Raw genomic sequence first — 13,767 nt, 5'->3', positions numbered from 1 at the left:
GGCTTCATATGTTACAGTGTAGATCAGGCATCATATGTTACTGTGTAGATCAGCCATCATATGTTACAGTGTAGATCAGGCATCATATGTTACTGTGTAGATCAGACATCATATGTTACTGTGTAGATTAGGCTTCATATATTACTGTGTAGATCAGCCATCATATGTTACTGTGTAGATCAGCCATCATATGTTACAGTGTAGCTCAGGCATCATATGTTACTGTGTAGATCAGACATCATATGTTACTGTGTAGATGAGGCTTCATATATTACTGTGTAGATCAGCCATCATATGTTACTGTGTAGATCAGCCATCATATGTTACAGTGTAGATCAGCCATCATATGTTACTGTGTAGATCAGCCATTATATGTTACTGTGTAGATCACCCATCATATGTTACAGTGTAGATCAGCCATCATATGTTACTGTGTAGATCAGCCATTATATCTTACTGTGTAGACAAGGCATCATATGTAACAGTGTAGATCAGCCATCATATGTTACTGTGTAGATCAGCCATCATATGTTACAGTGTAGATCAGCCATCATATGTTACTGTGTAGACAAGGCATCATTTGTAAAAGTGTAGATCACCCATCATATGTTACTGTGTAGATCAGCCATCATATGTTACTGTGTAGATCAGCCATCATATGTTACTGTGTAGACAAGGCATCATATGTAACAGTGTAGATCAGCCATCATATGTTACTGTGTAGATCAGCCATCATATGTTACTGTGTAGATCAGCCATCATATGTTACAGTGTAGATCAGCCATCATATGTTACTGTGTAGACAAGGCATCATATGTAACAGTGTAGATCAGCCATCATATGTTACTGTGTAGATCAGCCATCATATGTTACAGTGTAGATCAGCCATCATATGTTACTGTGTAGACAAGGTATCATATGTAACAGTGTAGATCAGCCATCATATGTTACTGTGTAGATCAGCCATCATATGTTACTGTGTAGATCAGCCATCATATGTTACAGTGTAGATCAGCCATCATATGTTACTGTGTAGATCATGCATCATATGTTACTGTGTAGATCAGCCATCATATGTTACTGTGTAGATGAGGCTTCATATATTACTGTGTAGATCAGCCATCATATGTTACTGTGTAGATCAGCCATCATATGTTACTGTGTAGATCAGGCATCAAATGCTACTGTGTAGATCACACATCATATGTTACTGTGTAGATGTGGCTTCATATATTACTGTGTAGATCAGCCATCATATATTACTGTGTAGATCAGCCATCATATGTTACTGTGTAGATCAGGCACCAAATGCTACTGTGTAGATGAGCCATCAAATGCTACTGTGTAGATCGCACATCATATGTTACTGTGTAGATGAGGCTTCATATATTACTGTGTAGATCAGCCATCATATATTACTGTGTAGATCAGCGATCATATGTTACTGTGTAGATGAGGCTTCATATATTACTGTGTAGATCAGCCATCATATGTTACTGTGTAGATCAGGCATCATATGTTACTGTGTAGATGAGGCTTCATATATTACTGTGTAGATCAGCCATCATATGTTACTGTGTAGATCAGCCATCATATGTTACAGTGTAGATCAGGCATCATATGATACTGTGTTGATCAGTCATCATATGTAACTGTGTAGATCAGCCATCATATGTTACTGTGTAGATCAGCCATCATATGTTACTGTGTAGATCAGACATCATATGTTACTGTGTAGATCAGGCATGATATGTTACTGTGTAGATCAGACATCATATGTTACTGTGTAGATCACACATCATATGTTACTGTGTAGATCCGGCATGATATGTTACTGTGTAGATCAGACATCATATGTTACTGTGTAGATCAGCCATCATATGTAACTGTGTAGATCAGCCATCATATGTTACTGTGTAGATCAGGCATCATAGGTAACAGTGTAGATCAGGCATCATATGTTACTGTGTAGATCAGGCATCATAGGTAACAGTGTAGATCAGGCATCATATGTTACTGTGTAGTTCAGGCATCATACGTAACAGTGTAGATCAGGCATCATATGTTACTGTGTAGATCAGGCATCATATGTTACAGTGTAGACCTGGCTTCATATGTTACAGCGTACATAAGGTATCATATGTTGTTACTGTGTAGATTAGGCTTCATATGTTAAGTGTAGATCCGGCATAACATGTTACCAGTCCACACTGTGTAAACATTTCTGATCATCACTAACAGCCCATGCTGTATACAAGTGTCTGCCCCTCACTGTTTGTCCATACTGTATACAAGGGTCTGTCCCTCACTGTTTGACCATACTGTATACAAGTGTCTGTCCCTCACTGTTTGACCATACTGTATACAAGTGTCTGTCCCTCACTGTTTGACCATACTGTATACAAGTGTTTGCCCCTCACTGTCCGTCCATACTGTATACAAAAGTGTCTGCTCCTCACTGTTTGTCCATTCTGTATACAAGTGTCTGCTCATCACTGTTTGTCCATGCTGCATACAAGTGTCCGCTCCTAACTGTTTACAAGTGTCGGCTCCTCACTGTTTGTCCATACTGTATACAAGTGTCTGTCCCTAACTGTTTGACCATACTGTATACAAGTGTCTGTCCCTCACTGTTTGTCCATACTGTATACAAGTGTCTGTCCCTCACTGTTTGTCCATACTGTATACAGGGGTCTGTCCCTCACTGTTTGTCCATACTGTAAACAAGTGTCAGCTCCTCACTGTCCGTCCATACTGTATACAAGTGTTTGCTCCTCACTGTCCGTCCATACTGTTTACAAGTGTCTGCTCCTCACTGTCCGTCCATACTGTATACAAGTGTCTGCCCCTCACTGTCCTTTCCATACTGTTTACAAGTCTCCTCACTGTATACAAGTGTCGGCTCCTCACTGTCCGTCCATACTGTATATAAGTGTCTGCCCCTCACTGTCCGTCCATACTGTATACAAGTGTCTGCCCCTCACTGTCCGTCCATACTGTTTACAAGTGTCTGCCCCTCACTGTCCGTCCATACTGTATACAAGTGTCTGCCCCTCACTGTCCGTCCATACTGTATACAAGAGTCTGCTCCTCACTGTCCGTCCATACTGTATACAAGTGTCTCCTCCTCACTGTCCGTCCATACTGTATACAAGTGTCTGCCCCTCACTGTCCGTCCATACTGTTTACAAGTGTCTGCCCCTCAATGTCCGTCCATACTGTATACAAGTGTCTGCCCCTCACTGTCCGTCCATACTGTTTACAAGTGTCTGCCCCTCACTGTCCGTCCATACTGTATACAAGTGTCTGCTCCTCACTGTCCGTCCATACTGTATACAAGTGTCTGCTCCTCACTGTCCGTCCATACTGTATACAAGTGTCTCCTCCTCACTGTCCGTCCATACTGTATACAAGTGTCTGCCCCTCACTGTCCGTCCATACTGTTTACAAGTGTCTGCCCCTCAATGTCCGTCCATACTGTATACAAGTGTCTGCCCCTCACTGTCCGTCCATACTGTTTACAAGTCTCCTCACTGTATACAAGTGTCGGCTCCTCACTGTTTGTCCATACTGTATACAAGTGTCTGCTCCTCACTGTCCGTCCATACTGTATACAAGTGTCTGCCCCTCACTGTCCGTCCATACTGTTTACAAGTGTCTGCCCCTCACTGTCCGTCCATAATGTTTACAAGTGTCTGCCCCTCACTGTCCGTCCATACTGTTTACAAGTGTCTGCCCCTCACTGTCCGTCCATACTGTTTACAAGTCTCCTCACTGTATACAAGTGTTTGCTCCTCATTGTCCGTCCATACTGTATACAAGTGTCTGCCCCTCACTGTCCGTCCATACTGTTTACAAGTGTCTGCCCCTCACTGTCCGTCCATACTGTTTACAAGTCTCCTCACTGTATACAAGTGTCGGCTCCTCACTGTTTGTCCATACTGTATAGAAGTGTCTGCCCCTCACTGTCCGTCCATACTGTTTACAAGTGTCTGCCCCTCACTGTCCGTCCATACTGTTTACAAGTGTCTGCCCCTCACTGTCCGTCCATAATGTTTACAAGTGTCTGCCCCTCACTGTCCGTCCATACTGTATACAAGTGTCTGCCCCTCACTGCCCGTCCATACTGTTTACAAGTCTCCTCACTGTATACAAGTGTCTGCCCCTCACTGTCCGTCCATACTGTTTACAAGTCTCCTCACTGTATACAAGTGTCTGCTCCTCACTGTCCGTCCATACTGGATACAAGTGTCTGCCCCTCACTGTCCGTCCATACTGTATACAAGTGTCTGCCCCACACTGTCCGTCCATACTGTATACAAGTGTCTGCCCCTCACTGTCCGTCCATACTGTTTACAAGTGTCTGCCCCTCACTGTCCGTCCATACTGTTTACAAATGTCTGCCCCTCACTGTCCGTCCATACTGTTTACAAGTGTCTGCCCCTCACTGTCCGTCCATACTGTATACAAGTGTCTGCCCCTCACTGTTCGTCCATACTGTATACAAGTGTCTGCCCCTCACTGTCCGTCCATACTGTTTACAAGTCTCCTCACTGTATACAAGTGTCTGCCCCTCACTGTCCGTCCATACTGTATACAAGTGTCTGCCCCTCACTGTCCGTCCATACTGTATACAAGTGTTTGCCCCTCACTGTCCGTCCATACTGTATACAAGTGTCTGCCCCTCACTGTCCGTCCATACTGTTTACAAGTCTCCTCACTGTATACAAGTGTCTGCTCCTCACTGTCCGTCCATAGTGGATACAAGTGTCTGCTCCTCACTGTCCGTCCATACTGTATACAAGTGTCTGCTCCTCACTGTCCGTCCATACTGTATACAAGTGTCTCCTCCTTACTGTCCGTCCATACTGTATACAAGTGTCTGCTCCTCACTGTCCGTCCATACTGTATACAAGTGTCTGCTCCTCACTGTCCGTCCATACTGTATACCAGTGAGGGGCAGACACTTGTATACAGTATGGACGGACAGTGAGGAGGAGACAATTGTATACAGTATGGACGAACAGTGAGGGACAGACCCTTGTATACAGTATGGACAAACAGTGAGGGACAGACTCTTGTATACAGTATGCCTGGACAGTGAGGAGCAGACCCTTGTATACAGTATGGACGGACAGTGAGGGGCAGACACTTGTAAACAGTATGGACGGACAGTGAGGAGCAGACTCTTGTAAACAGTATGGACGGACAGTGAGGAGCAGACACTTGTATACAGTATGGACGGACAGTGAGGGGCGGACACTTGTAAACAGTATGGACGGACAGTGAGGGGCAGACACTTGTATACAGTATGGACGGACAGTGAGGGGCGGACACTTGTAAACAGTATGGACGGACAGTGAGGAGCAGACACTTGTATACTGTATGGACGGACAGTGAGGAGCAGACACTTGTATACAGTATGGACGGACAGTGAGGAGCAGACACTTGTATACAGTATGCACGGACAGTGAGGAGCAGACACTTGTATACAGTATGGACGGACAGTGAGGGGCAGACACTTGTAAACAGTATGGACGGACAGTGAGGAGCAGACACTTGTATACAGTATGGACGGACAGTGAGGGGCAGACACTTGTATACAGTATGGACGGACAGTGAGGAGCCGACACTTGTATACAGTGAGGAGACTTGTAAACAGTATGGACGGACAGTGAGGGGCAGACACTTGTATACAGTATCATTCAATGTTTAAAATAATCCGTGACTGACTACCATCGTACAACAATGACAAAGAACCAAGCAAACGGATCAGATTACATGCTAAGGCAATATATTTAGCACATATTTTTTGCGTTGATACATTCACATATTCAGTCCATGGTCTTACATATTTGAAACCCTTGTATCTGTTCAGGAAAGAATTCTCTTATAAAAGTGTATCCACAAAACATGAAGGATGAACTCAACTATATTTTTAGGACGTCTTTAGCAAAGAAGACTTAAAGTTGAGCATCTTCTGACTGCACAATATCAATAAGCCCTGAAATTAATAAGTATAGTATAGTATTGAGTTCTCATTTAAAACTTTATATAAAAGATTTTAAAAAGAAAAAAATAACATGTACATGTATTTGCATTGGGAATGATTATCCGATATGTTTGTGTGTCAGTTTGATTGGATATTTGTTTATTGTCGATCATTAAGGATCAGAGGCAGATCCAGATTTTTCAAACGAACTGTTTTTACCCTCGCGGAAAGGGGCGGAAAGGGGATACTGTTTACTGGTTGTGGATTTCAAAAGGAGGGTGTGTGTTTAAACCTGTGAATTCCGCCTCTGGATCCACCACATGATGATTATTCATATTCTATGTCTGAATCTAGAATACGTTATCGTATGACAAAATGCTGTTTTAAGTTAAACAAATGTGAATGTGGTGTACATTAGAAACATTATAATGTGACAGGCATTTTTGAGTGTAATATTATCAGTTTTATTTAATTTATTTGTTGTTAAATTTGTCTATGTTTATTTCATTCTAGGTTTGTGTCTCTAATAAATGGTAGTCCATGATATAATTATGGATATTTTGGACAAGACAAGTAGAGTGTATGGTGTTAGCTAAATGCCAACTTAATGCTCCGGGACTATAAAACTATTTCAAGCACATTCTTTAGCCTTCACAACTGCAAACATGGCGGTTATCAACGCGATGCCATCTACAACAAATATAAAAAATGACAGTGCCCCTTGTAACATGCACAAAATAGAAGGGCTAGTCCAACCGGAGCTATCTCCCCTTAGTGCTATCTCCCCTAAAATGTTTGCAGAGTACTTATCTCCCCTTAACCAGGTTTAAAAACAAATAATGGCATTATTTTCTTGTTATTTTTTATATTTGTTATTAAATTTGTCTATGTTTATTTCATTATAGGTTTGTCTCTAATATATGGTAGTCCATGATATAATGATGTTTTTGAACAAGACAAGTAGAGTGTATGTTGTAAGATAAATTCAAGCCACTAATATCCCTCTATCTTTCAATGAAGTACACTTTATTTAAGCGGCAGTTTTAACTAAAACTTCCATCCCCGGACAATACAATTAATACAAAACATTCATTTGTATAGAACACGCATTTAGCTTAAGCCCTATGCTGATTGTTTGGCATAAAGACAACACAATGAACAATGTTTTGACAACGGTAAGCGTCAATCTACACCTGGCACATTTTACATAAGAGTAACTGTCTTACGATTTTGTTTTATAAGTTAAACATCCATTTTATTGAGACAAGTCAGGGTTACGTTTAATACAATATGTTGACATCTCATTGATCTACCTCGCTTTCCCGGCTTCTGTCAAGACTCTTCGGCCATCCGTCTCCAAAGGTGTTGTGTTTAAATAAAACACGCACTAATTTGGACTTCTGCAACATATTGTGAAGCAAATTTGATGTTTTATTGCTTTTGTCAGATATTGGCAATTCGGTGTTGAACACGTGACAATTAAGATGGCCAAGTTCGCCAATGAAGCGGACAGTTTTGATGCAGCTGTTATGTCACTACAAACTGTAACCGGTACTTGTGAGCCGTCTATAGAAATGAAAATACTGTCTTGAATTCTAATCTTGAACAATCAACAAGTTCAGTCATGTCCGAAGCCGCCCAAGACATACCCGTGGGTATAGCGGCAAGTAACTCCGATATTCCAGCTGCAATTAACCAATTGAGCATCACATTTCCAAGACAGTTGTTAGAAAAAGAAAACAGGGCCGTCCGAAAACGCGTAGCTGCCCTTAAAGAAGAAACCGAGGCTTTGAAACAAGTAGCACTCCTAGTTGATGAAATTAAACAAATTGAAAACGAACAATGCTATAAATGCAGAAAAAAGCTAATTTGAACAGTGCTGACTGAAAGATAAAGTCGCTTGCGACCAAATTCTCGGATGTGGTCAAGAGGTCAAATTCAGTGTCAGAACATCAATGCTCAGTTGTAAGAAGAAATCTACCATAGGATCTGAGTGAAACAGTCTTGTAGATTCATATCTTAACAATCGGTAAGCGCCATACAGCTACAACTAGGGTTACCTCCCTTGCGCAACATATGGCCAACCACCGGAAGCCGCGCTCTTTTATGAAAACACATGGACCCAAGTGAAGACGGTTTATTAGAAGTTCACTCTTTTTGTTGATTCACTTGATTCACTTGACACAGCAACTTACATGGTGTCAGAAGCGGGATGGCTGACGCATTTAACAAACCTGCACCCTTATCCTTTGAAGAAGACATCGCAGACAACTGGTGGCAATTTGAACTCGAGTTTTGCATATTCGTGGAAGCAGCACACGCTGACAAGAATGCCTTGGGCATGGTGAAACTTGACATCCATGATGTGAAAGCTGAAACAAGAATGACCAAACAGGATATAATTGACATATACCCTAAATTGTTTGATGGTAAACTTGGAAACTTGCCTGTGTCGTATGATGCGCAATTTGATCCTGATGTATCTCCGGTAGTCAGAACTCCACGTCGAGTTCCTGCACCTACAAGAGAAAAGATAAGAGCAGAATTAAACAAAATGATTGAAGAAGGAGTGATAGCTCCAATAAACGAACCAACTGATTGGGTGTCTGCAATGGTAGTGGCAAAGAAAAAGGGTTCGGACAGTGTGCGGATATGTATTGACCCCAAAGATCTCAACCGTGCATTGATGAGACAACATTATCCAATAAAAATGATTGAGGAAATAATGTTCAGAATGCCATCAGCGAAGATATTCACCAAAATGGACGCTTCAAAATGGTTCTGGCAGATACCTTTGATACATGAGACTTCATTGCTTACCACCTTTACCACGCCATTCGGCAGATATCGTTACTTGTGCATGCCGTTTGGTATCACCTCAGCAAGTGAGGTATTCCAGAAGAACATAGACATGCTTTTCAGTGGTCTGCTATGAGAAAGTATCATGGACGATATCATAATATGGGGTGAAAACGAAGACGAGCATGACAAGAATGCAGCGAAAGTGCTGGACGGAGCTGGGAAAATAGGGCTGAAACTCAACAAGGACAAATTTCACTTCAAAGTGAAAGAGGTCAGTTATGTTGGACATTTGTAAACGATCAGGGAGTCAAACCAGACCCCGCGAAGGTCACGGCAATCTTTGAAATGCCAACTCCAGATGATGTTCCATCACTCAGACGATTTCTAGGTATGGTCACGTACCTTGCCATGATTATTCCTCATCTCAGTGAGAAAGCAGCACCCTTGAGAGACCTGCTACAGAGTGACATTCAGTGGCATTGGAATCAAACTCACCAACAAGCTCTGGATGGTATCAAGAGAGACATTTGTGAGCCCAACACACTGCAGTACTATGATGTTAACAAACCCATCACACTAACATGTGATGTCTCGAAGAATGGACTGGGTGCGGCTGTACTCCAAAGCGGTCGTCCCATTGCTTACGCGTCACGGGCTATGACGAAAACACAAGTAAACTACGCTCAGATCGAAAAAGAACTCCTGGCAATTGTGTTTGCTTGTGAGAAGTTCCATGATTATATCCTTGGAAAAGAAGTCACAGAAGAGACTGATCACCAGCCTTTGATCAGCATATGCAAGAAAGCTCTCTTTGCTGCACCGGCGTGGTTGCAAAAAATGCTTTTACGTTTGCAACAGTACGACCTGAAGTTAGTCTATAAGAAGGGTGAAGAACTTCATTTTGCGGACACATTGTCGAGAGCCTTCTTGAAAGATGATTCAAATGTACCTGACTTTGAGGAATTGGAGGAAATGAAAGTTTTACCCATGACAGATGCCAGAAGTGAAGCAACTCAAGGCTGAAACTGGTCGTGATCCGGAACTTGTATTAATTCGCCAATATGTCAAACATGGCTGGCCACAGTACAAACGAGATGTTCACCCAGAGGCATGGAAATATTTCTCGTTCAGAGATGAAATCACAGAGTGCGACAACATTCTCTTTAAAGGAGACAAAGTCATTGTCCCTACATCACTGCGGCATGACTACATGAAACATATTCATCAAGGACACCTCAATGCAGAGCGGTGTAAAGGAAGAGCAAGAGATTTCCTGTATTGGTGTAACATGAACTCTGGCATTGAATAGTGGGTAGCTGAATGTGCAGTGTGCAACAGCTGCAAATCTCAACAGCAGAAGGAGCCCCTCAAATGTCATGATATTCCTACCAGGCCCTGGCAAATACTTGCATCAGATCTATTCACTGGGAACTCAACCGAATACCTTGTGCTCGTCGATTCATACTCCGGTTGGATAGAAATGAACATTCTGAACACAACTACCTCTGCAGCTGTAATAAGAAAGCTGAAAGGGCACTTTGCTAGGTTTGGTGTGCCAGACACTCTTCTAACTGACAATGGACCCAGCTTATCCAAAGAGCAATGGACTTGCCGAAAAGAATTTTGGAAAAATCAAGTAGGGATGGCAGTGACCCATACCTTGCCATACTCAACCAGAGAAATCACCCGAGATCAAGTCCTGGGATCGCCTGCCCTCATGTAACACAGAACCAAAACTGAAACTCCTATATTGCCAAAGCTACTTTCACCGGTTATTCGAAAACCATCAATTGTCTACAAACGCCTTGTAGAACTGTGAGGGCAACAAAAACAGTATTTTGACAAGACAGCAAAACTGCTGCCTAGACTTGAACCTGGTGACCTAGTGAGAATTCTAACAAATAATGGATTTGATAGACTAGGACTAGTAAGACAACTGGATCAGTCACCCAGATCCTACATTATATCTTCGGAAGGTAAAGACCTGAGAAGGAATAGAAGACAACCCTCGTTCACACATGAGAAAACACCAGTGAAGCTGATGTCCCCACCTGAGGAATATACACTCAACACTAAAGACACTGAAACACAAGTTACAAAGACTAACATGGGACAAGAAATGACAACAAAGAGAAGTGAAGACACAAGACCTATGATGGTGCCAGAAAACAACACATACCCTAACATGACAGTTACCAGGAGTGGCAGAATCGTGAAACCAAATCACAAATACCTTGATTGACACTGAACTGTATTTATTGATCAATGCCTTCACAAGTAGAACTTGCAATTAGACCAAATATGCGAACAATGACAGATGAGCACAGACAAGGTAAAAAACTTCGCTTTCATGGTAACTGGCTGGTCACTATGAAAGAAGAGGAAACTGTGTAGCTCGGGTTATGGAATTCGTGTGGGTGGTCTAAACGTAATCCAAACAATATATTTTTCAGGAGCCTGTACTAACTGAACTTGATTGTGATAATACCGACTTGTGAGAACGTTTCTGAAACATCGTGGCAATCTCTCAGTGGATGGATATAAGTGGTATGGCAAAAATTACCGTACTGTCGACCCAGGAGGAGTCATTTCCGAGAAAGATTACATCGAAGGTGTTGACAATCTTGTTGAACATGAAGTAATAAGCACGACACTAAATGCACACGGAAATCCCTTTATTAATGTCCTTGTAGACCACAAATCTATGTGTGGTTAATGGTCGTGTTGCCACCAGGAATTTACCTGTATAAAAAACTCCTGCTCAGTGGTCGATTACATCGCAACAGCTCATGGAAACCTAACTTGATTGACTGACTTTAAAGTTATTAAAATGTCATCCCTTACTTATGAGTCAAATGTACCTGATGTTGAACAAGATCATTCTGTTCTGAAATATCCCTACGCACATCAATTTCTAGTAATGCCATCGTTGAGCCAGTGTGTGACAAGGGTGAGGGAGAATGTAAGCGTCATAACCAATGTAAAATTCAGGGCGATTTCCTTGTGAGTGAAGAGTGTTTGACTTGAGTACACAGCACGATGTTAATGCTTCCTATGGTGAGCTTTTTAATTGTATGTATGTTGAGCTTGATAAAGTATAAAGGCTTTACAAACCCAGTGGGACATCGTCTCTACCGCAGAACGCATAAGGCTAAATTGCAGGTCATATAGAAAGAAGTTGCTTAAGTCCTTTGACAAAAGTGTTTCGGTCACGTAAATGTTCTCACCAGAAACAACAGCTTGTACTAGTCCAGACTGATGCCGATTTATAGTGATAGCCCATTGAGATACCATGAGTTTAACATGAATACCCCACTCAGGCACAGTATACTGACTCCGAGCCGACCATTCCTTGTCTTTTGGTATGACACGGCCAGGGATCGAACCCCGGATCTTCTGCTCTCCGGTCGGACGCTCTACGGCTAGAACACTGAGGCGGTCTTCAATGATAGGAGTAGTGCTTTCCCATGGGAGGTTATGGAGAGTAGGGTTGTTGTTACCGATAGGAACAGAGTGTTAAGAAAATGCAAACTATTGCAAATTACATAATGGTGACATGAGTGATCAATTTGATGATAATAACCTATGGAAAGTGGTGTCTCTAATGATTTGGTTCTTGTAACGTCAATGCAAGCTTAGTAGATGTCGATATATATCAGGATGAGGTTGTATGTGCAATTAATCATGCTAAATGAGTGTGTGAGTTAATATACAAATTTAAAGTACAACAACCAGCAATATATTACAGACTATAATTTTAAAACTAGTTTTAGAACAATACAATTATCAGGTTATGACAGACGACACATAAAAACAGGCTAGAGATCACCAACAACATACCAGGGACCACGGGGACTTACAGTACCTTTGCTACATGCATGGTTCCCCAGTGGTATTTACACCATCCCTTTAGTCATTGGCGATTGTTGACAAGATTAGGCATTAAGTAAAATATACAAATATTCTGCGGTTAAAACAGTGGTAGATTAAATTCTTTGAAAGTGGTTTTACATAGTATTACCCTCTCAGGGGACAATCATTTTACACTACTTTAACCCCCTTCAAGGATATAGCCACTTACAATCTCAGTTATTGTTTCATACTACCAAATGTAAAAGTTAATTAATTTATTTACAAAATATAGCCCTCAAAATTTATCAATCAATTCGATTTCTTTTAAAAAACAAAAATTAAATGAGAACTTCTCTGATTAAAAAGACCCTTGATGGATGAAACTTTTAAATACTTATCCCTTGTGATGGAAAAATCAATGCAGTCAAGCAGGACATGCTTGACCATGATTCTTTCATCACAAGGGATACAGAACGGAGGATCCTCACCTTTCATTAAATATTCATGTGTGGCCAAACGACATCGCCGCAAAATGACTTCGTCAAATCTGGACTGACAACCCAAGTCGGTGTAACCAATAGTTGGTTTAATTTCTTGTAATATATTTATACCTGCTTGGGTGTCCTACTATTTTTTCATAAGATCTCTAAAGTAACATCTGATCACAGGTTTATTATCGCTGTATGGAATTAGAAGTGTTGTCACAGTTTTGTTGAGTGCTGCTTTAGCTGCAGCATTAGCCATTGTGTTACCAATGATTCCAACATGGCTCGGTAACCAGCACAAAACGATGTCGTATTGGCCAAAATTCAACAATTTTGATTAAAAGTGGATGTGTGCAAGATATATTTTTAATAGCTTGAAGGCAAGAAAGTGAGTCTGAAAATATAATAGATAGTTTTTGGTTTTGATTGTGTATGTATTTATTCAAAAACAGTGGCGCTGGCAACAGCATCACCATCCATGGATCCGCTTGTAAATACAGATTCGTAGGTTTTGTATGAGGATCGTAATTGATTATATTCTTGTGGATAAATTAGTTGATTTGATTCAGATTTGTTAGAATTAGTGAGAGAAAGGTCTAGTTCAGGCCTGACTAATTTCCAAGGAGGAGTAGACAG

The 13,767-nt window shown here is 41.4% G+C and overlaps 1 protein-coding gene across 1 annotated transcript; it reads left to right on the top strand.

Moving 5' to 3' along the window:
- The first annotated feature begins 8,204 nt into the window (after positions 1–8,204).
- LOC124128279 (uncharacterized protein K02A2.6-like) lies at positions 8,205–8,927 on the top strand. Its single transcript, XM_046491659.2, has one exon. It carries the CDS (start codon positions 8,205–8,207, stop codon positions 8,925–8,927), a length of 723 nt encoding a protein of 240 aa, XP_046347615.1.
- The last annotated feature ends 4,840 nt before the right edge of the window (positions 8,928–13,767 follow it).

The sequence above is a fragment of the Haliotis rufescens genome, unplaced genomic scaffold, assembly GCF_023055435.1.
Source record: "Haliotis rufescens isolate VD_foot unplaced genomic scaffold, xgHalRufe1.0.p SCAF_4, whole genome shotgun sequence".
Classification (NCBI taxonomy): Eukaryota; Metazoa; Mollusca; class Gastropoda; order Lepetellida; family Haliotidae; genus Haliotis; species Haliotis rufescens.
The sequence above is the reverse complement of the archived record's forward strand: the minus strand, read 5'-3'. Positions and strand labels throughout refer to the sequence as shown.

What these genes read in the sequence shown, in the direction of transcription:
- LOC124128279 (XM_046491659.2), top strand. Translation starts at nt 8,205, where the DNA reads ATGGCTGACGCATTTAACAAACCTGCACCCTTATCCTTTGAAGAAGAC.